The sequence below is a fragment of the Gorilla gorilla genome, chromosome 1 (genome assembly GCF_029281585.2).
Source record: "Gorilla gorilla gorilla isolate KB3781 chromosome 1, NHGRI_mGorGor1-v2.1_pri, whole genome shotgun sequence".
Lineage (NCBI taxonomy): Eukaryota > Metazoa > Chordata > Mammalia > Primates > Hominidae > Gorilla > Gorilla gorilla.
Genome location: NC_073224.2, coordinates 8,812,501 through 8,839,613, shown reverse-complemented (window position 1 = coordinate 8,839,613; position 27,113 = coordinate 8,812,501). Strand labels below are relative to the sequence as shown.

Here is a 27,113-nt window from a genome sequence, read left to right as displayed (position 1 = left end):
AAATATACCCAGAAAGGAACTAGAAGATACTTGTATTAGGTGGATAACCTTACCTTCCATTATCGTCAATAGTTGCTCAAGCTTCTCCACAGTAATGGTCTGCATTTCTTATGTAGCAAAATCTCTGGAGATTTTGAATGTTTTTGATGGTCAGAACTAGAGAACTTCTCCATCCAATCTCTTCGTTTTAGATAAGGAAACTATATAGGTCAGCAAGTAAAATGTCTAATCGAAGGTCTCTTGGAAAAATCATAGCAGAACTGAAGTCTCTTGCTCCTTTCCCAGTGCTCTCTGATTTTATATTACTCTGTCCCCACAAGGAATGTTATCTCAAGGTAAGATGGTTTTGTATAGTAATGGTTATCTCTGAAGCTCATGTTGTTTAAGGCCTGACAGATAATCCTTTTGTAGTATGAGTCTTGTAGTTTTGCTAATGTCTTCAGTGATTTAGTGTGACCCCTCTGAGCCTAGATCATATTTTCCTTCCCCTCCCTACATTCAATGATTAAAGTACGATATTCTTTCTAATTGCCCATTAGCCCCCTGCTGCTCTTGGAATCCTTAGACTTCTGTGGGCTTTTGGAACTTCTGCTGTTAGGTTTCATGAATAATAGTCCCCCTTCTGTTGAGTTTCTCTGGTTACATCATTTTATTTACCAATGTATTGCTTTTTAATATCAGTAACATTGAATATTAAAGTAGGTGATAAAATGGATCAAGCAGGAAACTTGACCGTTACAAATCGATGCTAGCTAAATAACCGAGATAACCACGATGCAGGTTGCCGATTATCCAGGACCCTTTTTTGATCTCCTTTGGAAAGGGAGTCATCAATTCTGTCCTTTTTCCTTAACTTTGAAAGCCCATCCTTCTTTGGCAATAGTCTTCAAGGGTTTTATTTAGCTCCCTTTTACTAAAAACGAGCATCACAAAATCTCATCTGTTTTTTTAAAAAGAAGCCTGGAGTAATACCCTGATAACTATAGGGGAATAATGTCATCAACAGAAGAATAGAATTTGGGAAGCTGACCTTATCACAGTCTATGAGATTAAATGTCTTGGGCATAGTAGTGTAGCTGGAGAAAAGGGAAAAAAAAAAAACACTAATTCTCTTAGTTTCTTTGTAGTTCTCCGTGGAAAACTCCTTCACCCACATTGGTACCCTTTTGGTTTTGCTGCTATGGTGGTTAGAAAATTAGAAAGCAGAAGAATCACCTCTGTTTTTAGAAATACCCTAAAAAATGGCAGGCCATCACTGGGCCTTGTACTTCTAATGGCCAAGATGTATACCAACATAAAGTGTCTAGAAGAGAATTCTCTAAAATACAAGTAATCACTGTAGGTGATTTTTTAAAGAAGCACAGCACGTGGAATTGTAGTGTTGAAGACACCATGCTGGGTATCACTGGAATAACCCCTGTGCTGCCGGAGTTGATGTGAAATAGAAGATGACGTCTTAAACCAATTACTGTACTGCAACCTAGCATCATACGAGGCCATATACCAGGTTCAGAGGAAAGTAACTTGACTTCAAGCTCATGTTATAGGGAAAGATGTGGATTTTATTAGAGTAGAACATAAATAGGCTTAAACAGGAGGAAAATCTTCTAGCCGTTAGGATCTGTAATTGCTCAGAAAGGCAGGAAGTGTTTTACTTTGGGAGATGAAGAATGGACCAGTCTGGCCAGGGCAGTGGGTTTCACATTCAAATCCAAAGATATGAACTGCAGGGCAGTAGAAGGCAGGGCTCTGGGCACACTCTACAGGGAGGACAGCTTCAGTCATGGTGCATACACACGATGGGCTCTGGGCACACTCTACAGGGAGGACGGCTTCAGTCGTGCATACACACGATGGGCTCTGGGCACACTGCAGGGAGGACGGCTTCAGTCGTGCATACACACAATGGGCTCTGGGCACACTCTACAGGGAGGACGGCTTCAGTCGTGCATACACACGATGGGCTCTGGGCACACTCTACAGGGAGGACGGCTTCAGTCGTGCATACACACGATGGGCTCTGGGCACACTACAGGGAGGACGGCTTCAGTCGTGCATACACACGATGGGCTCTGGGCACACTCTACGGGGAGGACGGCTTCAGTCGTGCATACACACGATGGGCTCTGGGCACACTCTACGGGGAGGACGGCTTCAGTCGTGCATACACACGATGGGCTCTGGGAACACTCTACAGGGAGGACGGCTTCAGTCATGGTGCATACACACAATGGGCTCTGGGCACACTCTACGGGGAGGACAGCTTCAGTCGTGCATACACACGATGGGCTCTGGGCACACTCTACAGGGAGGATGGCTTCAGTCATGGTGCATACACACGATGGGCTCTGGGAACACTCTACAGGGAGGACGGCTTCAGTCGTGCATACACACAATGGGCTCTGGGCACACTACAGGGAGGACAGCTTCAGTCATGGTGCATACACACGATGGGCTCTGGGCACACTCTACAGGGAGGACGGCTTCAGTCGTGCATACACACGATGGGCTCTGGGCACACTCTACAGGGAGGATGGCTTCAGTCATGCATACACACGATGGGCTCTGGGAACACTACAGGGAGGATGGCTTCAGTCGTGCATACACACAATGGGCTCTGGGCACACTACAGGGAGGACAGCTTCAGTCGTGGTGCATACACACGATGGGCTCTGGGCACACTCTACGGGGAGGACAGCTTCAGTCATGGTGCATACACACGATGGGCTCTGGGCACACTCTACGGGGAGGACAGCTTCAGTCGTGCATACACACAATGGGCTCTGGGCACACTCTACAGGGAGGACAGCTTCAGTCGTGCATACACACAATGGGCTCTGGGCACACTCTACAGGGAGGATGGCTTCAGTCATGGTGCATACACACAATGGGCTCTGGGCACACTCTACAGGGAGGACGGCTTCAGTAGTGCATACACACGATGGGCTCTGGGCACACTCTACAGGGAGGATGGCTTCAGTCGTGCATACACACGATGGGCTCTGGGAGCACTCTACAGGGAGGGTGGCTTCAGTCATGGTGCATACACACGATGGGCTCTGGGAGCACTCTGCAGGGAGGATGGCTTCAGTCATGGTGCATACACACGATGGGCTCTGGGCACACTCTACAGGGAGGATGGCTTCAGTCGTGCATACACACGATGGGCTCTGGGCACACTCTACAGGGAGGACAGCTTCAGTCGTGATGCATACACACGATGGGCTCTGGGCACACTCTACAGGGAGGACAGCTTCAGTCGTGATGCATACACACGATGGGCTCTGGGCACACTCTACAGGGAGGACAGCTTCAGTCGTGATGCATACACACGATGGGCTCTGGGCACACTCTACGGGGAGGATGGCTTCAGTCGTGATGCATACACACGATGGGCTCTGGGCACACTCGACAGGGAGGATGGCTTCAGTCGTGCATACACACGATGGGCTCTGGGCACACTCTACAGGGAGGACGGCTTCAGTCGTGATGCATACACACGATGGGCTCTGGGCACACTCTACAGGGAGGACGGCTTCAGTCGTGATGCATACACACGATGGGCTCTGGGCACACTCTACAGGGAGGACGGCTTCAGTCGTGATGCATACACACGATGGGCTCTGGGCACACTCTACAGGGAGGACAGCTTCAGTCGTGCATACACACAATGGGCTCTGGGCACACTCTACAGGGAGGACAGCTTCAGTCGTGATGCATACACACGATGGGCTCTGGGCACACTTTACGGGGAGGATGGCTTCAGTCATGCATACACACGATGGGCTCTGCGCACACTTTACGGGGAGGATGGCTTCAGTCGTGCATACACATGATGGGCTCTGGGCACACTCTACGGGGAGGATGGCTTCAGTCGTGCATACACACGATGGGCTCTGGGCACACTCTACGGGGAGGATGGCTTCAATTGTGCATACACACGATGGGCTCTGGGCACACTCTACGGGGAGGACGGCTTCAGTCGTGGTGCACACACACGATGGGCTCTGGGCACACTCTGCAGGGAGGACGGCTTCAGTCGTGGTGCACACACACGATGGGCTCTGGGAACACTACAGGGAGGACGGCTTCAGTGGTGCATACACACAATGGGCTCTGGGAACACTCTACAGGGAGGACGGCTTCAGTCGTGCATACACACGATGGGCTCTGGGAACACTACAGGGAGGACGGCTTCATGGTGCATACACACGGTAGGCTCTGGGCACACTCTACAGGGAGGACGGCTTCAGTCGTGGTGCATACACACGATGGGCTCTGGGAACACTACAGGGAGGATGGCTTCAGTCATGGTGCACACACACGATGGGCTCTGGGAACACTCTACAGGGAGGACGGCTTCAGTCGTGGTGCACACACACTATGGGCTCTGGGAACACTACAGGGAGGACGGCTTCAGTCGTGCATACACACGATGGGCTCTGGGCACACTCTACAGGGAGGACAGCTTCAGTCGTGCATACACATGATGGGCTCTGGGCACTACAGGGAGGATGGCTTCAGTCGTGCATACATACGGTATTACTGAAGAAGATCCTTTCCGAGGCAATCTAGCTAAAGGTATGCACATAGGCAGATAGTCTATTAAATTTGAACATGAATATTAAAACTGACACTGAGATTTCAGTGAAGGGTGAAGTTATAATTTATAACAGTGTTTAAAATTTGGTGTATTGCAGTAGCTGTTAGTTAAGCATTTATTTATTAGTGATTTTTGAGAAGTTTGTGTTACTTCTTTTTATTAGGAAAAACATTTGACTAGCCATTAGCTCTGGCATCTGAATTCCTGCTACTCTCCTAGCATCTAGAAGTATTTCTGATGTTATCAGACAGAGTTTAATCAGAAAGACTCAACTTCTTTAGCGGTTTCGTATGATAAACACATTTACCTTCCTGTTCAGGTCTGTTTTCGTTTGGGCAAACCAGGGCATCAAACTGTATGTAATCGTTTTAATGTGTTACACCATCATGGGAATTGATCCTAACATAGGCATTTTCTTTACTTCTTAAAGGACTTTTTTCAGGAGATATTGCACCTTTAATGCAAGAAAAAGTACTAAGTGCAGTCACATATGCTGTTGGTGATGAAGAAGCTGCTGAAGTAAATGCTAATGAGCAGCCAGAGGCTCCGAAGCTTGTTCTGCAGTCTCTGTTTTCACTTATACGAGGTGAAGTTGAGCAGTTGGATTCAAGAGCACTTCCCCTTTGCCTTCATCAGGTACTCTGGTAAACCCTTCACTTTCAGCCTCACGAAAATTCTCCTGGCAGTGTTTGGAATGATCTAAAATGCTGTCTTGGCTGGGCGCAGTGGCTCATGCCTGTAATCCCAGCATTTTGGGAGGCTGAGGTGGGTGGATGGCTTGAGCTCAGGAGTTCAAGACCAGCCTGGGCAACATGGTGAAACCCCATCTCTACAAAATATACAAAAATTAGCCGGGCATGGTGGTGCACACCTGTAGTCCCAGCTACTTGGGAGGCCGAGGTGGGACGATCACTCAAGCCTGGGAAGCAAAGGTTGCATTGAGCTGACATTGCACCACTGCACTCCAGCCTGGGAGACGGAGTGAGAGAACCTGTCTCTAAATACATAAATAAATATAAAAATAAAATGCAATCTCTGTAATTGATTGTATCCCACTCATCACTGGTGAGCCCGGGGGAGGGTGACCCTCGTGGGATATTTATCATATTACTAATTGATGGCCACACCTTGGCCTTGGATAATCCATAGTTTAAACATGGTTCACTTTTTAAATCAGTGATTAAGCTGTGTAAGAGTTTGATAAGCATCTACCAGGTGCCAAAGAGCCTGCTGGACATGAGTAAACAAAGATTACTTGGCAGAATATGCCCGTAAGAGAGCCCCTGCAGAACAGAAGCAACAGTTCTATCGATAAGTAAGTGCGGAATTTTGTGTTCAGCGTTAGAGTAAACATATGTTAAAGATTCAGCAGCACAAAATGAGTGATTCATTCTGCCCTGTGGACACTTGGGAACAGAAGGCGACTCTTGAGCTGGGTTTTCCAGGCTTATTAGGCGCTCAGTGGGTTAACAGAATGAGCTGGTCCAGGAAGAGATCAGCCTGTGAAAGCCGTGGCTGGGATATTATTGGAGATGAAGATGTTAAAAGAGGAGGTGAGATTGAATAGCTGGTGACATTGAGACTTTATTTTTAGGGACTGGGAATTTTTAATTCTAAGAGTGCCTGAATCACATTTGCATTTTAGAAGAAGAACTCTTTTGAGGATTAGGAGGGTGTAGATGTTAGAGGATGGAGAGGCTGGAGACTGGGGAGCCTTTAGGCCGGTGGTGAGGGAACTTTTTTTTTTACATAAGAGCTAATTCAGAAGAAATTAAGATATTTGAGCTGCATTTTATTTTTTATTTTTTATTGTATTGTATTTATTTATTTATTTATTTAGAGACAGAGTTTCACTCTGTTGCCCAGGCTGGAGTGCAGCGGCGTGATCTCAGCTCACTGTAATCTCCACCTCCCAGATTCAAGCCATTCTCCTGCCTCAGCCTCCTGAGTAGCTGGGATTACAGGCACACACCACCACGCCTGGCTAATTTTTGTATTTTAGTAGAGATGGGGTTTCACCATGTTGGCCAGGCTGGTTTCAAACTCCTGACCTCAAGTGATCCACCCGCCTCGGCCTTCCAAAGTGCTAGGATTAACAGGCGCAAGCCGCTGCACCCAGCCTGCATTTTATTTTTACATAAAATGAAAATAACTGGTACATGGGAATGGAGAAAGTGATTTACTTTTGTAATGAGAAGTGAATAATTTTTAATTTTTAACCCATTTAGAAAAAAAAATAGTGCAGCTGGCTGCAAGTGCCCAGTTTTACATAAACATGCTCTTTGAGGCTGAAGCAAATTTGAATAATTGTCAATGTGAAAATAACATAGAAATTGGAGTTATTTCCAAACAGAATTTGTCTCTAATCCTAATGTAACAAAAACGGATATGATGTTACATTAGGATCAGAGACAAGAGTATTCTCAGGGCAAACAGAAAATGGGATAAAAAGTAAAGTAGGCCGGGCACGGTGGCTCATACCTATAATCCCAGCACTTTGGGAGGCCGAGGTGGGTGGATCATGTGAGGTCAGAAGTTCAAGACCAGCCTGGCCAACACAGTGAAACCTCATCTCTTCTAAAAATATCCACACACAAAAAATTAACCAGGCATGGTGGCACGCGCCTGTAGTCCCAGCTACTCGAGAGGCTGAGGCAGAAGAATTGCTGGAACCCAGGAGGCGGAGGTTGCAGTGGGCGGAGATCGCACCACTGCACTCCAGCCTGGGTGATAGAGTGAGACTCTGTCTCAAAAAAAAAGGGAAAATAGGGCCAGGCGCGGTAGCTCATACCTGTAATGCAGCACTCTGGGAGGTCGAGGCAGGCAGATTGCTTGAGCCCAGGAGTTCAAGACTAGCCTAGGCAACATCGTGAAACCTTGTCTCTACAAAAAAAAAAAAAAATGTAGCCAGGCACGGTGGCGTGCGCCTGTAATCCCAGCTACTCAGGAGGCTAAGGTGGGAGGATTGCATGAGCCCAGGAGTTTGAGGCTGCAATGAGCCGTGATTCCATCACTGCACTCCAGCCTGGGTAACAGAGGAAGACCCCGTCTAAAAATAGACAAACAAAAAGTTCAATAGGTTTTGTCCCAATTCAGGAAAATGTATACTTTTACAAATTTGTATTATCTCCTTTATGAACTTGAAGAATGCCTTTCAGGAAATGTATACTCCTGGCCTCTAAGCTGTCACGAACTCACCATTGTTGAGTAGCACCAACACCAAGGCAGCTTTCTAATCACTCAGCTTTCACTGCATTTGAACAGTGGATTGCACGGCAATCTTTTCTCTCCTGGGAAAGAAGGTCAGAGAATATGGTGGTGGTTTAAAAGTAGGGGCTTTGGCCCTACCACAAGCTAAGTGGCTTTTGGTTTCTCCTGTTGTAAAGTAATAGAGGATTAAATGGGATAATGCATGTAAAAGCACTTAACATATGTTTGACGTACAGTAAAAGCCAAAGAAATATTAAACATTTAAACTCTATTCCTACTGTCACTAATTCAGAGATTGCTCATTGGAAATCAAGGCTGGGGATCAGCAAAGAAATACTGATGCCATTAGAAAGCTGAGACGTCAGGGTGACAAGATTCGGTTGATGGCTGCCTCCTCAGCCCAAGAAGACAGAATATCCTGTCACCTCCCAAGGGACACACAAATCAGGGAGGGATGGAGGTATATTTTATTCATTTTAGTAATTCCCAGCACATCACATGGTATATTTCACCTAGATTTGCCAGTTGTTGACATTCTTATCAAATTTTTGCTCTGTTTTTTAGCTGCGGCTATAGGCATGTGCCACTGCGCCCAGCTAATTTTTGTATTTTTAGTAGAGATGGGGTTTCACCATGTTGCTCAGGCTGGTCTTTAACTCCTGATCTCAGGTGATCCACCCACCTCGACCTCCCAAAGTGCTGGGATTACAGGCGTGAGCCACCACGCCTGGCCTTTTTGCTCTTGCTCTCTCTCGTGCACACACACGTATTTTTTCCATTGAAACACTTGAAAGTAATTTGCATTATGACACTTCACCCCTAAATATTTGTACATAAATCTCCCAAGAAGAAGGATACTCTCCTACATAACATACAAGGCCATTATCAACCCCAAGAAATGAGTCACTGATGCAATAAAATTATTTAATATACAATCCATATTCAAATTTCCCCCAAGTAGTTCCACAAATGTTCTGTGCAACTGTTTTCCCCCAGTGCAGGATTCAGTGCAGGATGGCATATTGCATTCAACTGTCAGTATTCTTTAGTCTCCTGTAATCCAGAATGCTGCCTGCTTTTCTATCTGTATCAGTCTTTCTTTCTCCGCCCCTTTCTTTCTTTCACACTGACATTTATGAACAGTCTAAGAATTCATGTAGAATGTCCCATAATCAGGATTTGTCTAATTATTTCTTTCTTTTTTTTTTTTGAGATGGGGTCTTGCTCTGTCACCCAGGCTGGAGTGCAGTGGCGTGATCTTGGCCCACTGTAACCTCCACCTCCCGGGTTCAAGCCATTCTCCTGCCTCAGCCTCCTGAGTAGCTGGGACTACAGGCCCGTGCCACCACGCTCAGCTAATTTTTGTATTTTTAGTAGAGACAAGGTTTCACCATGTTGGCCAGGAGGGTCTCGATCTCTTGACCTCATGATCCACCTGCCTCGGCCTCCCAAAGTGCTGGGATTACAGGTGTGAGCCATTGCGCCCGGCCTAATTATTTCTTTAAGATTTGATTCAGGTTAAACATTCTGGGCAAGAATTTACTTAGGTAACATTCCATACCCAATTCTCTCTTGAACTGATTCTAATCTGGTTTTTGTTCCCACCACTCCCCCAAAATTGCACTGTAAAAGTCACCAGTGATTTCCATGTTGTTAAATCCGGTGGTCAGACCTCAGTTTTCATCTCACTGGAGCTATTGGAAACATCAAGTTGATCACATACTCTGTTTTGAAGCATTTTGTTTATTTGCCTTTTGGGAGCCCTTTTCTTTTTTTTTTTTTTTTTTTTTTTTTATTGATCATTCTTGGGTGTTTCTCGCAGAGGGGGATTTGGTAGGGTTACAGGACAATAGTGGAGGGAAGGTCAGCAGATAAGCAAGTGAACAAAGTTCTCTGGTTTCCCTAGGCAGAGGACCCTGCGGCCTTCCGCAGTGTTTGTGTCCCTGGGTACTTGAGATTAGGGAGTGGTGATGGCTCTTAACGAGCCTGCTGCCTTCAAGCATCTGTTTAACAAAGCACATCTTGCACCGCCCTTAATCCATTCAACCCTGAGTGGATACAGCACATGTTTCAGAGAGCACAGGGTTGGGGGTAGGGTCACAGATCAACAGGATCCCAAGGCAGAAGAATTTTTTCTTAGTACAGAACAAAATGAAAAGTCTCCCATGTCTACCTCTTTCTACACAGACACGGCAACCATCCGATTTCTCAATCTTTTCCCCACCTTTCCCCCCTTTCCATTCCACGAAACCGCCATTGTCATCATGACCCGCTCTCAATGAGCTGTTGGGTACACCTCCAAGCCGGGGTGATGGCCGGGCAGAGGGGCTCCTCACTTCCCAGTAGGGGCGGCCGGGCAGAGGTGCCCCTCACCTCCCGGACGGGGTGGCTGGCCGGGCAGGGGGCTGACCCCCCCCACCTCCCTCCTGGTCGGGGCGGCTGGCCGGGCAGAGGGGCTCCTCACTTCCCAGTAGGGGCGGCCGGGCAGAGGCGCCCCTCACCTCCCGGATGGGGCGGCTGGCCAGGCGGGGGGCCGAACCCCCACCTCCCTCCCGGACAGGGCGGCAGGCTGGGCAGTGGGCTGACCCCCCCACCTCCCTCCCGGACGGGGCGGCTGGCCAGGCGGGGGGCTGACCCCCCACCTCCCTCCCGGACAGGGTGGCAGGCTGGGCGGTGGGCTGACCCCCCCACCTCCCTCCCGGACGGGGCGGCTGGCCGGGCGGGGGGGGGCTCCTCACTTCCCAGTAGGGGCGGCCGGGCAGAGGTGCCCCTCACCTCCCGGACGGGGCGGCTGGCCAGGCGGGGGGTTGACCCCCCACCTCCCTTCCGGACGGGGTGGCTGGCCGGGCGGGGGGCTGACCCCCCCACCTCCCTCCCGGACAGAGCGGCTGGCCGGGCAGAGGGGCTCCTCACTTCCCAGTAGGGGCGGCCGGGCAGAGGCGCCCCTCACCTCTCGGACCGGGTGGCCGGCCAGGCGGGGGGCCGAACCCCCACCTCCCTCCCAGACAGGGCGGCAGGCTGGGCGGTGGGCTAACCCCCCCACCTCCCTTCCGGACGGGGCGGCTCGCCGGGCGGGGGGCTGGCCCCCCCACCTCCCTCCCGGACGGGGCGGCTGGCCGGGCGGGGGACTGACCCCCCCCACCTCCCTCCTGGACGGGTTGGCTGGCCGGGCGGGGGGCTGACCCCCCCACCTCCCTCCCGGACAGGGTGGCAGGCTGGGCGGTGGGCTGACCCCTCCACCTCCCTCCCGGACGGGGCGGCTGGCCGGGCTGAGGGGCTCCTCACTTCCCAGTAGGGGCGGCCGGGCAGAGGCGCCCCTCACCTCCCGGACGGGGCGGCTTGCTTGGCGGGGGGCTGACCCCCCCACCTCCCTCCCGGACGGGGCAGCTGGCCGGGCTGGGGGGGGCTCCTCACTTCCCAGTAGGGGCGGCCGGGCAGAGGTGCCCCTCACCTCCCGGACGGGGCGGCTGGCCAGGCGGGGGGTTGACCCCCCCACCTCCCTTCCGGACGGGGTGGCTGGCCGGGCGGGGGGCTGACCCCCCCACCTCCCTCCCGGACAGAGCAGCTGGCCGGGCAGAGGGGCTCCTCACTTCCCAGTAGGGGCGGCCGGGCAGAGGCGCCCCTCACCTCTCGGACCGGGTGGCCGGCCAGGCGGGGGGCCGAACCCCCACCTCCCTCCTGGACAGGGCGGCAGGCTGGGCGGTGGGCTAACCCCCCCACCTCCCTTCCGGACGGGGCGGCTCGCCGGGCGGGGGGCTGGCCCCCCCACCTCCCTCCTGGACGGGGCGGCTGGCCGGGCGGGGGACTGACCCCCCCCCACCTCCCTCCTGGACGGGTTGGCTGGCCGGGCGGGGGGCTGACCCCCCCACCTCCCTCCCGGACGGAGCGGCTGGCCGGGCAGAGGGGCTCCTCACTTCCCAGTAGGGGTGGCCGGGCAGAGGCGCCCCTCACCTTCCGGACAGGGTGGCTGGCCGGGCGGGGGGCTGATCCCTCCACCTCCCTCCCGGACGGGGTGGCTGGCCGGGTGGGGGGCTGACCCCCCCACCTCCCTCCCGGACGAGGTGGCTGCCGGGCGGAGACGCTCCTCACTTCCCAGACGGGGTGGCTGCTGGGTGGAGGGGCTCCTCACTTCTCGGGCGGGGCGGCTGCCGGGCGGAGGGGCTCCTCACTTCTCAGACGGGGCGGTTGCCAGGCAGAGGGTCTCCTCACTTCTCAGACGGGGCGGCCGGGCAGAGACGCTCCTCACATCCCGGACTGGGCGGCAGGGCAGAGGTGCTCCCCACATCTCAGACGATGGGCGGCCGGGCAGAGACGCTCCTCACTTCCCAGATGTGATGGCGGCTGGGAAGAGGCGCTCCTTGTTTCCTAGATGGAATGGCGGCCGGGCAGAGACGCTCCTCACTTTCCAGACTGGGCAGCCAGGCAGAGGGGCTCCTCACATCCCGGACGATGGGCGGCCAGGCGGAGACGCTCCTCACTTCCCAGACGGGGCGGCAGCCGGGCAGAGGCTGCAATCTCGGCACTTTGGGAGGCCAAGGCAGGCGGCTGGGAGGTGGTTGTAGCGGGCCAAGATCACGCCACTGCACTCCAGCCTGGGCACCATTGAGCACTGAGTTAACCAGACTCTGTCTGCAATCCCGGCACCTCGGGAGGCCGAGGCTGGCAGATCACTCGCGGTTAGGAGCTGGAGACCAGCCCGGCCAACACAGCGAAACCCCGTCTCCACCAAAAAAATACGAAAACCAGTCAGGCGGGGCGGTGCGCGCCTGCAATCGCAGGCACTCGGCAGGCTGAGGCAGGAGAATCAGGCAGGGAGGTTGCAGTGAGCTGAGATGGCAGCAGTACCGTCCAGCTTCGGCTCGGCATCAGAGGGAGACCGTGGAAAGAGAGGGAGAGGGAGAGGGGGAGGGGGAGGGGGAGGGGGAGGGGAGAGGGGAGAGGGGAGCCCTTTTCTTAGCTTTTACCTCTTACATCACTTGGCCGTGCCTTCTCCGGCTCATCTTCTGAGTTCCCATATTTTCCTTTTTTTTTTTTTCCCACTCTGTCACCAGGCTGGAGTGCAGTGGCATCATCACGGCTCACTGCAGCCTCCACCTCACGGGTTCAAGTAGTCTTCCTGCCTCAGCTTCTCAAGTGGCTGGGACTGCAGGCGCATGCCACCGTGCCCACCTAATTTTTTTATTTTTTTGTAGAGATGGGGTTTCACCATGTTGCCCAGGCTGGTCTCGAATTCCTGGCCTCAAGTGATGCTCCCACCTTGGTCTCCCAAAGTGTTGGGATTTCAGGCATGAGCCACTGCACCCAGCCCTAATTTTTAAACACTGGGATGCGTCAGAGTTCGGTTCTTGAATCTCTTCTCATTCTGAATTCACTTCCTGGTGTTTTCATCCAATCCTGTAGGTTTGTCCTTTTTTTTTTTTTTTTTTTGAGACGGAGTCTCACTGTGTCGCCCAGGCTGGAGTGCAGTGGCACAATCTTGGCTCATTACAACCTCCGCCTCCCAAGTTCAAGTGATTCTCCTGTCTCAGCCCCACAAGTAGCTGGGATTACAGGCACGTGCCACCACACCTGGCTAATTTTTATATTTTTAGCAGAGACGGGGTTTCATCATGTTGGCCAGGCTGGTCTCAAACTCCTGACCTCAGGTGGTCCGCCCGCCTCAGCCTCCCAAAGTGCTGGGATTACAGGTGTGAGCCACTGTGCCCGGCCTGTCCTATTTCTTTTCTGAACTCCAGACTTAACTATCCAGCAACTCAAGATGTCTCATGGGCATTTCGAACTTAAGATGTACAAAATCAAACTTTGATTTTCTCCCGTATCTGCTGCTTTCCTAGTCTTACCTCTCTTGTTAAATGCCAGCTTCATCCCTCTAGTTGCTGAGACCAAATGCCTTGAAGTCATACTTTATTTACTTTTCCCTGCATCCAAATCCAATCCAACAGCAAGTCCTGCAGATCTACTTCAAAATATACCCAGAACTTCTTACCTCTTTCACTGCTACCATTTCCATACAGTACACCATCAAATCTCACCCAGATTCTTGCAATAAATTTCTCACTATAGAGACTTTTCTGCCTTCACTCTCCCTTCCACTTAGTGCTTTCTCTCTACATGACAGTCACTGTGATGCAGATAAAACATAAGTCAGATCTTGTCACTCCACTGTGCAAAGCCCTCCGATGGCTTCCCTTCTCATTTAGAATAAAAGCCAAAATCCTTACCGTGGCCTACAAGGCCCTACATGATCTGGTCCTGTTAGCCTCCTGGATCTTCATTGCTAAAATTCTCCTTAACTCACTCCTTTCCAGGTTCACTGGCCTTCTGACAGCTCCTCAGATATACCAAGGATGTTCCCACTTCAGGTCCTCTGGTATCTCCTATCTACTCCTTCTCAGGAAGCCACTAGGTGATGTGCTCCAGCAAAACAAGGGAGTAAACCAAGAAACAGGAAGGTGTGAGATACAGGAAACTGGGAATCCTACTCAGGACAGAGGTGAAGGGAATCTAAGCAAAGGGAGATTTTAAGATGACAGCTGTATGCCAGGAAGGAGAGGGTAACCAGTCCTGTTTCGAGTGGATCACAAGAGTCTGGGGAGAGGCTTTTCTATCATTTTCCTGTTTGTAGAAGTATTTGACTCCTTAAAGCATAGACATGTAAAATTTGGATGAAAATAAGAACTAAAAGAAGACATAATTCAGGCATAAGGTAATGAAAGCATCTAGGCTAAAGTGGTGACAGTGGAAGTGGAGAGGGATGGATTTGAGATCTTTGGAAGGAAGAATAACTAGGACTTGGTATAGATTGTTGTATTATTCGGGGTTCTCTTAGAGGGACAGAACTCATAGGATATTTATATATATCCTATATATATTTATATATATAAAGGGGAGTTTATTAAGTATTAACTCGCACGATCACAAAGTCCTACAATAGGCCGTCTGCAAGCTGAGGAGCAAGGAGAGCCGGACTAAGTCCCAAAACTGAAGAATTTGGAGTCTGATGGTCGAGGGCAGGAAACATCCAGCATGCGAGAAAGATGTGGGCTGGGAGGCTAGGCCCATCTCTCTTTTTCATGTTTTTCTGCCTGCTTTATATTGCCTGGCAGCTGATTAGATGGTGCCCACCAGTTTAAAAGGGGGTCTGCCTTTCCCAGCCCACTGACTCAAATGTTGATCTCTTTTGGCAACACCCTCACAGACACACCCAGGATCAATACTTTGTATCCTTCAATCCAATTACGTTGACACTCAGTATTAACCATCACAATTGTAAAAAGAGAATAAAGGAGAAATCAGAGATGACTGTAGGACCATTAACAGAAATAAGGTATTCGAGTGTGAGAACTAATTTTAGGAAAATTGTGATTTAAAAAGTGATATATAATATATAGAATAATATGTGCTAAAGGCCAATGGAAATACGACAACATATACTTGTATTTTGAGCTCGTGGAACTCTTAAAAGTTCTGTTTTAAAGTTCTTGTTCTTAGGTATGAGTGGTCTTTTTTACACTGACTTAGTTAATATGACTACAGATTAGCTTTAAATGTTTAACTGAAGTCATATGCTTGGCAGGCTTTCATATAGAAAATCGGGCCCTCCCTTGGGCCTCTTTTGTAAGGGCACTAATCCCATTCATGAGGGCAGAGCCCCCATGACCTAATCACCTCCCAGATACCCCCTTCTTCACACTATCCCCTGGGAACTCGGTTTCAACATATGAATTTGTGAGGGGGACACAAAGATTGAGGCCATGGCCCTTCACAGTGTCTTTTTTTAGAGGGTTCCTGATTGGTAAAAGGATAACCAGGATCACCTTACACCTGTTGCCTTCCCAGCAGTTTTCAACTTTTTCACATGATTCCACTCAGCATCTTGCAATTCATTCCAAATCAGATTCAAAAACCATTTTAAGCACTTACTGTAGTGTGCTGGGCATTATGCTAGACACATAGTCTCTCTGTTTTTTTAATTTGTATTTATTTATTTATTTTCATTTGCTTCCTGTACCTGGGCAGCAAACACAATCTCTCTTTCAATCGTTATGGCAGCCTTGTTTTATACAGCTGCAGGTATTACTGTCCCTGTTTTAAGATAAGAAAGTTGAGGCTTGAGATGTGAAATGATGTGTCCAGGGCCACACAGCTGGTAAGTGGCAGGGCTTGGACTAAAACACAGGCCATTCACCTCCAACCCCATGTTCTTTCTGCTCTACTGGGCTAGCTTTCAGATTTAGAAATCTGCTTTAAGAAAAGTCACATCTTCTCTTCCTGCTAGACTTGCAAGGGGTAGATTTTTAAAGGGGAAATACTTTGTATATTTATTTCTCAAGATGACTTTTTACCTGGAAATGTCTTTTACTTTTGAGGCACTGGGTTTCATAACCTTCTCTGCATAGTTACTTTATGGTATTAGAACTGCTACAGAAGCCTGCAAGCTAATTTCTGCAGTGCCAGGAAATCTGGTTACATAATAGTTATGGACCCCATCAAAACTCCTCAAATAAGAGCTATTTATAAGTAACCATGTGCCAATTTTGCACAGATGCAAAAAGGCAGGAAAAATGGCTTTGAAGAGCCAGACATTTTATTTTAATGGGCAACCTGAAACTATATCTCATACCACATATAGAAAGGAAACTGTGCAAAACCATAGATGTTTTCACTGGAAGTTTGTACTTGAAATTTTTTTTTCTTTGTTTTTTTGAGACAGAGTTTCACACTGTCACCCAGGCTGGAATGCAGTGGCGCAATTTCGGCTCACTGCAACCTCTACCTCCCAGGTTCAAGTGATTCTTCTGCCTCAGCCTCCCAAGTAGCTGGGAATACAGGTGCACGCCACCACACCCAGCTAATTTTTGTGTTTTTAGTAGAGACAGTATTTCACCATGTTAGCCAAGCTGGTGTCGAACTCCTGAACTCAAATTATCTGCCTGCTTTGGTCTCTCAAAGTGCTGGGATTATAGGCATGAGCTGCCATGCCCGGCTCTGCAGTTGAAATGTCATCATTGATTTCAATTAGGTGTAACCCCCTAGTATGCTGGAACCTGCTAGTACTGACATATGAGAACCATGTTTACTGACGTCCATCACGTTGGTAGCTTGACATTGGCCATGGTGGGAGTATTGACACCACTGAAATGAGCAAACACTGCAAGTTGGGGCTCTCCCCAACACTCTGGAGACGACTGTTAAATATTAGCACACTGCTGGTTACACCATTATATGAAATTCTCATTTTGTAAGCTAAAGAAATGATTGAAGATTGGCAGTTTGACTTGGTTCATACTACTTTTAAAACATATTATTAGAACAATAAGCTGGTAAAAGATAACCAGATTCTTAAAAATTAGTTTGTCCCTTGCAAAGTCTTTAATATAACATAAATATGGAATCAAACTTTATATTAACTGAAAACTAATCATTTATAGAGATGATTGAGTCAGTCATCTACATGGCTCATGGAAAAAATGTCACATTTGTAGGATTTAAACTAGGCAAGTATTTTCCTTTAAAAGTATGCTGTTTCCCCTGGGGGATTTGGGAAAAATCCATTCCTTTTTATTGCTAGCTTATAGGTTTGACAAGTACTTTATTACTCTTTGCATTGTCAATTTACCTGGAAAATGGAGATAGTGATGTATAAAGGTTATACCTTTTTTTACTAGAGACAATCGGTGGAAACTGTTTTTTGGTTTTTTTTTTGAGACAGAGTTTTGTTCTTGTTGCCCAGGCCGGAGTGCAATGGCATGATCTCAGCTCACTGCAACCTCTGCCTCCCAGGTTCAAGCGATTCTTCTGCCTCAGCCTCCAGAGTAACTGGGATTACAGGCATGAGACACCATGCCTGGCTAATTTTTGTATTTTTAGTAGAGATGGGGTTTCACCGTGTTGGTCAGGCTGGTCTTGAACCCTTGACCTCAGATGATCCACCCACCTCAGCCTCCCAAAGCGCTGGGATTTACAGGCGTGAGCCACCGTGCCCGGCTGGAAACTGTTTTAAAAATACAGAGTTTATGCAATATTTCAGTGAATATTTTTAGTTTTAGTGATCTGTTCATAAATGTCATATCTAAATAAAGATCTAAAAATATCCCAAAGTTTTTAGAATCAAAGAATCTTTAAATGTAAAGATGTCTTAGAATGAATCTGATAACTGACAAGCCTGAACTGAGACCAGCTCCTGAGTCTTGGATCTCTTTATCTAGTGTTCTTTACCATGTGTAGCACTTTGTACATATTCTAAACAACATTAATCAACTGTTAGTGCTCAGCCTGGCCTTTTCTTAAGTATCAGACCAGACCAAAAAGTCAGTGTCCTGTGAGGTCCTCAGCCGGTGGTTTGTGAAACAGGAATGAAATCAATAGGATGTTGAGGTCTCAGGTGACTTGACATATTTCTGCTTTTTCTTTTTATTAATTATTTATTTATGTTTGCTTCACAGCATTTGAAAGGAATATTTCTACTTTTAATTTACAATAAACAATCATTTTTTCATTTGTGTTCTATTTTTGTAAGTCTCTAACATTTTTCTCATTCTTTAGAGTCCTAAACTCTAATGAATCAGGGAAATCTACTTTGACTTGAAGTAGAGTAGGAAGAATGATGTGTAAACACCAAAGAACGTCTCTGCTTTGCTTGAGATGAGTAACTTCAGAATTGCATCCTGTGCCTACAGTCAGATTTCTTCTGAACTGCTGAATGTAGTTTAAAAAAAGAGTTTTCTTAATTTGATATCAAAAACATTTGGAATTTCAAGATCTTAATTTGTTTCAAATTTATCTTCTCATCCAAGTGTTAATTTAATTTTCTTTGTGTTTTCTTTGTTTTTAACAGATAGCAGAATCCTATTTCCAGGAGGAGGACTGTATCCTTTTCTTAATTACAGGAAGAAATTTTTAGAACTCTTAGAGAACCATTCATTTTTTTTAATTGAAGTATATTTTACATGTAATAGAATGTACAGATCATATGGTTTCAGTGGTTTTGACAGTTGTATGTACCCATGTAACCACCTCAGAAAGCAAAATGTAGGTAATTTCTGTCTCTTCACAAAATTTCCTAGAACCATCCAAAGTTTACCTTCATAAATAGGCCTTAATTTTACTAAAATAAGTATTTGTATTTATTTTTTGAAGGAAAATTTGTATTATTTTAATTATTTTTATATACAGAACACTCAACAGTGTACATTTAACCCAGTTTAGCGGCATGTTCTTTAGCCTTTGCCTTTTTGAGCTTGGCAATGTGCGCCACAGACTTGGGACCCGGGACATTGCCGCCCCCGTGATGGTGAATCTCATCGTATCTGTCGTTGTAATTGGTCCTGGACTAGACAGCCCAGTCTTGCCTTCCCCTTGGATAATGCAGTAAGGGACCCCCATTTTACGACATAGGGCAGGCAAGAAGACAACCAGCTGGAAGAAGGCATTAGCGGAAGAGTGTATTTTGACCAAAAGCAGTAAATGTCAAAGCTAGCTTGGTAGCAAGCGAGAGAGAGAGAACTTCTGAGTGATCATGAAGACAAAAAGCTAAACAGTGAGTTTTTCTCTTCCTTTTTTCTGGGTCAGCATATAGAGCATTGCCCAGAGGAAGGTAGGCAGTTGGACAGTGTATCCTGACCTCACAAGATGCAGATCTGTGTGATACAAATGAGAAGGCAAAAGCTCACAGGATCATTTACAAAGAAGTAGAATCACGTGATAATAATGGAAATCACTGTGGCAAGTTAATTGAGTGTTTACAAAAGACCCATATAAGTTTTTGCCCTGTCATTGTTTAGGCATGTGATCCTTTGGTCTTGTGGGAGAAAAGCATTCAGTGGGAAATAATAAGGATCAAGGTGACTTGAAACAGAAACACTTGACCAGAGAGTCACATAGTTCTTTGACAGAAAGTAAGGAGAGAAATAAAAAAGGGAAACATGTAGATTCCAGGATTCCATGTGGTCCTGTTTCCTTAAATTACTTTTAGTTGACTCTGCAAGCAGACATTCCTTGAGCATTAAAACCTTCTTTCAGTTTCTGTTTGCTGATAGTGTGGAATCCAAGTAGCTATTGCATAATATGCCACATTAAAATTTACCTACTTCAAAACCAAGAAACATTACTAGGCTGGGCGCAGTGGCTCACACCTGTAATCCCAGCAATTTGGGAGGCTGAGGCAGGCAGATCGCTTGAGGTCAGGAGTTCAAAACCAGCCTGGCCAACGTGGTGAAACCCCATCTTGACAAAAATACAAAAAGTAGCCGGGCATGATGGTGCATGCCTGTAATCCCAGCTACTCTGGAGGCTGAGGCAGGAGAATCACTTGAATCCAGGAGGGGGAGGTTGCAATAAGCCAAGGTGGCACCACTGCACTCCAGCCTGGGTGACAGAGGGAGACTGTGTCTCAAAAAAAAAAAAAAAATGCTGGACACAGTGCCTCATGCCTGTAATCCCAGCACTTTGGGAGGCCGAGGCAGGCAGATCACGAGGTGAGGAGTTCGAGACGAGCCTGGCTCACATGGTGAAACCCCGTCTCTACTAAAAATACAAAAAAATTAGCCAGGCGCAGTGGTGGGTGCCTGTAGTCTCAGCTGCCTGGGAGGCTGAGGCAGGAGAATCGCTTGAACCCGGGAGGTGGAGGTTGTAGTGAGCTGAGATTGCCCCACTGCACTCCAGCCTGGACTACAGAGCAAGATTCCATCTCAAGGAAAAAAAAAAAAAAGAGAAACATCACTTTAGATATGTTTAAATTTAAAAATATTTAGAGTCCTCTCATGTTTTAGTAAGCTGCAAATTTCTCAACATCTATAGGACATTGTTCTTCAAATATGGGAATAATGTAAATAGTGTGGATTTCTATTTTCCTTAAATGTTCTATTCAGATGAGAAAGCAATGAAATTCATTCAGCTAGAACGATTGTATCATGAGCAATTGCTCGCAAATCTTTCTGCCATTCAAGAACAGTGGGGTAAGTACAGACCAACATGGAATGTGGAATTAGCAGTAATCCAACAAGTCACTATCTACAAAATTAACATATTTGACCTGGTTTTATAAATCAGAAAATAGATGTTTCCATAGACAAGTTAATGTTGCAAAGAAAGTAGCATTTTTACCACAAGTCTATTCTATTGTGAGAAGACTTTTTTCTTTGTATTTTGCTCTTCATATCAATGCCAAGAAAAGAATACTTGCAACTATTTGCATTTTTCCTAATCACATTTCATGCCCGACTGGCTAATTTAGTCTCTAGGATGATATTTACTTATATTGAAAAGTAATCAGTTAGCTATTTCTAACTGTTGGGTTGTTTGAAAAGATAATTTTGCATGCAAATCTTTATGAGTGGTGCTAGTTAACTGTTTTTTTGTTTGTTTTTTTGCTCCTAAATATGTTTTGTAAGAACCAGTGACTAACAAATACTTTAAATTTAGAAACAAAATGGAAAACTGTGCAACCACATACAGTTACGGCTCTAAGGAATTCAGAAAAGGGATTTAATGGTGAAGATTTTGAACGGCTTACGAAAATTTGTGTAACACATCAAGAGTAAGTATATCAGAATTTCGTTAGAATGAGTTGGAGTAGAATATTGAAGAAGCATTCTAGCATTGAGTATCCATTTCTTTGTTTAATGTTTTCAACTGGAGAAATTAAAATGGATATAATGTAATTATTGCAAGGCTCTGGTATTGCTTCGAACCCCGGGAGCGCGCCAACAGACAGCACAAGGCAGCGTGGAGCATCACGCTGTTTTAATGAGCGCCTGGGTGCAGACGGGCTGAGGCCTAAAATGGCGTCAGCCCCACGTGAGGACGGGGCAGGGGTTTTACAGTCTCCTGTAAAAAGGAAGTGTCCCTGACAGATGTCACCGCTACGTGGTACCTGGACGGCCTCTCTCTCCATCCTCAGGGGTACTTGTCTTCTGGCCATACTGCGTGTCTTCCGGCCAGCCCTCTTCCTGCTTCTGCTTCTCGCTGACGCACGCTGCTGGTGCAAGTGGCCTTGTGCCTTGGGACTGGGTCTGAGGAGGGAGGAGTTATTCATCCCCCCAAGCTTTCAGGCCCCGGGGAGAATCTTTCATTCCTGTCTATTTGGTTATAGAAAAAGGGAAAAGGGACGACTTTCTCAATAACTACTTCAGGTGTGACATAGGGGGTGGCGTGGGCACCTCGGAAAAAAAGAAAAAACTTAATTTTGGGGTATTCTGGAGAGACGGGTTGGTATCCATCGTGTCGTTGTAGCAGGAGCATCGTCTGGATTGTCTGGCGGTTAACTGTAGTTTCAACAAGAGTTTTAATGGCTTTTATTATCAGTGGGATACCACAGGGGAGAAACAGGAGGACCCCAGTGATGAAGATTACTGTCCCTACCAGCGTTTTAAATCCTCCTAAATTAGAGAACCACCCTCCTAGAAGGTTTGTTGGATCCCATCCCTTCCAGGTTTGGACTGGGACACGGGCTACTTTTCTGATGTTTGAAGCGATTTCTAGAACCGCTTTTCCATTATCGTCTATGTTAAGACAGCAATTGGAGATGTTAAACTTACCACAGACCCACCCTCTTCTGCTAATAAGTAGTCTAGAGCCAGCCTGTTTTGATAAATTGCTGGGTGCATTTGGTTTTGTTGTCACGTGAGCATTTCCAGGGCTGAGGCGGTTTGGTTAGTGATTATCTCTAGAGCAGCCTGTAGTCTAATTATTCTATTTAGCATATATGTGGGAGTGCGATAACCCCATGAACCATCCTCAGCCCAGGTGGCAGGACCGTAATATTCGATGATCCGTTGTGGAGGCCACTCGTCCTCTCGCCGTCTTTGGCTTCCTCCTGCCTTTAAGGACTGTTTTTCTCTGGTTATCATACACAGGGACTCCGAGGGTGTTGCCCGCCTGCTTTGGAAGTAAAATGAATCCAGGTTGAATTGTGCGTAGGAAGGTAGTGATAAGGTAGCCGTGAGTAAGCCTGGGTTCCCCATATCCAAAGGAATCCATCGGGGCAGTCCATCGTCAGCTGGTGTTCCTAGGATTGTCGCATAGTGCACTTAGGCAGGGGTATGCGGCAGAAGAGTTAGTGGTGTTTGTACAGTTCCAGGCCTTTTTTGACAAGACACAATTGAGGTAGCTGAAGTTAGAAGGAGACCAGGCTCCGGGGGGTAACCTTGGCCACCACTCGGCTGTGGAGGCGTTGACTGTTAGGGTTTGGTGACAGGGGCTTTCACCTACGGCACGATGGGTTTTATCAGTCCACTTGCGGGATATGCACGCCGTCCCTCTTACTGGGTTGGTAAGTGTCCAGGTCGACGGGCGTTCCTGAGAATTCAAAGTGAGGCTGGGGTTTTGAAATGCTAGTAATTAAGGGGGAAGGTCTATCCCATGCCACGGCCACTGTTCACTCCTGCGGGCTCCCCTGCATACCCAGCAATTGGACACATTCGTGGTAAGCCAGATGCCCTATCCTACATCTACAAACAGATTTTTTTCTGGCTTGAGAAGTGATACGTCTGTTTATAGTTTTTGTATAAAGGGATGGAAATACCACGGGTGATTTTCAGGGGTAGTTGTTGGTTTTGAGGCTTTTGCTTTGGCTATAATCCGTTCTCTCTTTCTGTCTTCGAGCACTTGAGCGTTTACTCCCCATTGTCCAATTTTGGTGAAGCAAAGCCACTGCTTCCCTTTTGGACATGTAGCCCCATTATGACTGCCAGATACTCCTAGATTTTTTACTTTATAATAACTCTTTCCTGATTTAACACACATTCCTCAACTAAGGTTCCACAATAGGATCTTTCTATATGACTATGGTGAGTGAAGGACTGTTGACATGAGTATGGTGAGTGAAGGATTGTTGCATCTTTCCTCTGTGGTGGAAAGACTGATAACACTCACAGCAGCTCTGAAGGGCTGCTGTGGACAGCAGGGCGGCTACTGACCGTATAAGGATCATGGTGAGGGATATTCCCGTATTAAGACTTCTGGTTGGAAGTGAGGCACAGCATCGGATTGGGTAGATACAGGCCATCTCTGGAAGCAGGTGTTTAGTCTTCCTCGTGTTTTGGTTTTAAGAAAAAGAAAATTTTTTGGTTAATTTCAGCTTGGTAGGAGCAATTGGCCTGGACAACCACTTATCTGTTAATGTTTTGGAGGAAGAAGTAGCCTTTGGGTGAGCTTGACCCTGGTACGATGGACCCAGTTGGGGAGTCCTTGGACTCTCATGCTGTTGGTGTGCTGAGTATCACAGCGTAGGGGACTGTCCACTTTGGTTGTAGCTTTTTGTGAGGATCAGGTTGGCCAATAAACACGTCTGTGCCTGCAAGACAGTTATGTTGAGAGGACAAGGAGGTGTCGGCAGGGAGAGGCATGGCCTCATTCGCTGCTTCACAAATGAAAGACCATGTCTGGATTCAGGAGCGTAAGTAATTCCACAGTGGCTCAGAGTCTGGTGATGGCGGAGGCCCTAAGACAAAAGTTCGTCCATACGTGATTCCAAAGGGACTATAAAAAGAGGGTGCTTTTGGTGTTGCACGGAGTCTCATGAGGGTGTAAGGGAGATTTCTCGTCCACGACTGGTGGGTTTCTAGAGCCAGCTTGGTGAGTTGAGCTTTAAAAGGACAGAGTTGATCTTTTCAAGTTTGCCTGAAGATTGAGGCCTGTAAGGTGTATGGAGAACCCATTTTATTCCTAAAGATGTGGAGACAACTTGGGTAATTTGGCTGATAAAGGTGGGCCTGTTATTGGATTGGATGGATGTTGGGAGTGTGAAACGGGGAATTATATACATGATGAGAGTTTGTATGACAACATTTGCACCTTCTGAAGTTGTTGGGAATGCTTCTACCCACCCAGAGAAAGTACAGACAAAGACTAGAAGGTAATGGAGCCATTTATCAGGTGAGTGAAGTCTACCTGCCAATCTTGCCCAGGTACCTGGCCCTGGGCTTGGTGGTTAGAAAAAGGCGGTGGCCAGAGGGAGCCCTGGGGTGACACTGAGTGGCAGATACAGCAGGACTGGGTGATCTCTCGAACACGGCTGGAAAGGTGAGGACAAGTGAGAATAGGGCGGAGAAGTTGCAAGAGAGGTTTGTAGCCGACATGGAAAGAGTTGTGGAGGCTTTGGAGGATAGGCATTGTTTGAGCATGAGGAAGAATGAGAAGCGCCCTTCCTTGATGTACCATGGTCCTTGCTTTTGGAGGTTCTGGGCCTGGAAGTCCTCCTTTTCTTCTGAGGAGTAAAGAGGAAAGAATAAGGACAGGGACAGAAAGTGGCCTTGCACGGTTGTAGGGCTACTTGTTTGGCCGCCTGATCTGCTAGCGCATTTCCAGCCCATATAGGATTATCTGGGGTTTGGTGGCCCCTGCAGTGAATGACGGCAGCTTTCTGCAGGAGCTGGGCAGCCTGAAGGAGCTTGCTGATGAGAGAGCCGTTTATGACAGGAGTGTTGTTTGCAATTAGGAAACCCCGTTCTTTCCAGATGGACAAGTGTGAGTGCACTATGTGGAACACATAACGAGAATCTGAATATGTGTTCATTTGTTGTCCAGCTGCTAGAGTGAGAGCTCGAGTGAGGGTGATGAGTTCAGCCTTTTGGGAGGTGGTTCCTAGGGGGAGCAGATTGGCTTCAATAGTGTGGGCGGGTGACACTATAGCATAGCCAGCATGTCGGCATCCTTGATGTAGGAAGGAACTGCCATCTACAAACCAAGTAAATGAGGCATCTGGAAGGGGTTGATCTGTTAGGTTTGGAAAAGGTATAAGAAAGGTTTGAACGGTGTCCACACAGAAGTGCGCAGGGTCTTGAGAGGTAGTGGCTTCAGGTAAGAGCATGGCCAGGTTTAAATGGGAGCTGGTTAGCACGGTGATTTGGGGAGTTTCTATGAATAGAGCATACAGTTGAAGGAGCCGTGGGGCAGACATGAGACTTAGTACGCTGCAGTGAGCTAGCATGTCTTTGATGTTATGGGTTGAATAAACTGTTAGGTTGGCACGAAGCGATAGTTTTAGGCTTCCAAGGGTGAGGACAGCAGCTGCCACCGTGCTTGGAGACAGGCAAGCCGTCCGAGAACTGTGGTTGTGAGCTGTTTAGAGAGGTAGGCAACAATCTGGAGGGCAGGTCCCTTAGACTGGGTTAGAACATGTAGTGCAACTCCACGCCGTTCGTCGGGATAGAGGGAGAAAGGTTTGGTGAAGTCTGGGAGAGTGAGGACGGGGGCTGAGGTGAGAGCCTTCTGGACCAGACGGAAAGGGTGGGTAATCGGCTGTGCAGGGTTTAAAGGCTTATGGAGAGGGCCTTTAGTAGCTTAGTATAACGGTTTGGCAAGTAGAGCGAAGGAAGGAACCCAGAGCCTAAAATATCCCGCTAGTCCTAGAAAAGAGAGAATTTCTTGCTTAGTTTGCGGAGGTGGGAGGAACTGGAGGAGCAGTATGTGGTCGGTTGTGAGCCCTCGGGTTTGCAGGGTAAGAGCTAGGCCTAGGTAGGTGACTGAGGGGGTGCTTATTTGTGCTTTCTTAGGGGAGACCCGATACCCCCACTCTGCCAGGAAATTTAAAAGACAGATAGCATGGGCATCGCAGTCTTTTTGAGAGGGGCTACACAGGAGCAGATCATCAACATATTGAAGGAGAGTGGACAGTTTTAGGAATAAGGTACAGAGGTTGTGAGCAAGGGCCCGGGTTTCGGCACCAGGTGCAAGGCTCTAGTATTTGTTCAAATCCCGAGAGTGCACCAACCAACAGCACAAAGCGGTGTGGAGCAACACACTGTTTTAATGAGCACCTGGGTATAGACGGGCTGAGGCCTAAAATGGCGTCCGCCCCACATGAGGATGGGGCCGAGGTTTTATGGTCTCCTGTAAACAGGAAGTGTCCGTGTCTGATGTAACTGCTATGTGGTACCCGGATGGCCAATCTCTCCATCCTCAGGGATACGTGTCTTCTGGCCAGCCCTCTTCCTGCTTCTGCTATCTCGCTGATGTGCACTTGTCGCACAAGTGGCCTTGCGCCTTGGGACTGGGCCTGAGGAGGGAGGAGTTATTCATCCCCCCAAGCTTTCAGGCCCCGGGGAGAATCTTTCATTTATTACGTTCCTTTCTCAGTTTTTATTGAGTTTCTTACACTGAACTCAGTAAAAGGTCAACTTTATGTAGGTTCAAAAGATTCTTCTGATTAGATATTTAAAAATATAACTTCTGATTTTGATCTCTTTTTGGTTAAGAGATGAGCAGTTCAGATGGACAGAATTGTGTATTAGGGCTTTTGATTCTACTTGCTAATGTTTATGTGTTGTAGTAAAAACATAACATTTTTAGGAGTAGTCTG

The 27,113-nt window shown here is 47.6% G+C and overlaps 1 protein-coding gene across 5 annotated transcripts in view; it reads left to right on the top strand.

Moving 5' to 3' along the window:
- CNST (consortin, connexin sorting protein) overlaps window positions 1-27,113 on the top strand; it is a 114,468-nt gene that overhangs the window by 58,543 nt on the left and 28,812 nt on the right. For all 5 annotated transcript variants that reach the window (XM_019032513.4, XM_055374008.2, XM_004028700.5 and 2 more), the window contains 4 exons: window positions 5,034-5,239; window positions 18,651-18,681; window positions 20,683-20,769; window positions 21,236-21,350. In XM_019032513.4, coding sequence (XP_018888058.4) covers window positions 5,034-5,239; window positions 18,651-18,681; window positions 20,683-20,769; window positions 21,236-21,350 — 439 coding nt within the window. The remainder of the gene's footprint in view (window positions 1-5,033; window positions 5,240-18,650; window positions 18,682-20,682; window positions 20,770-21,235; window positions 21,351-27,113) is intronic.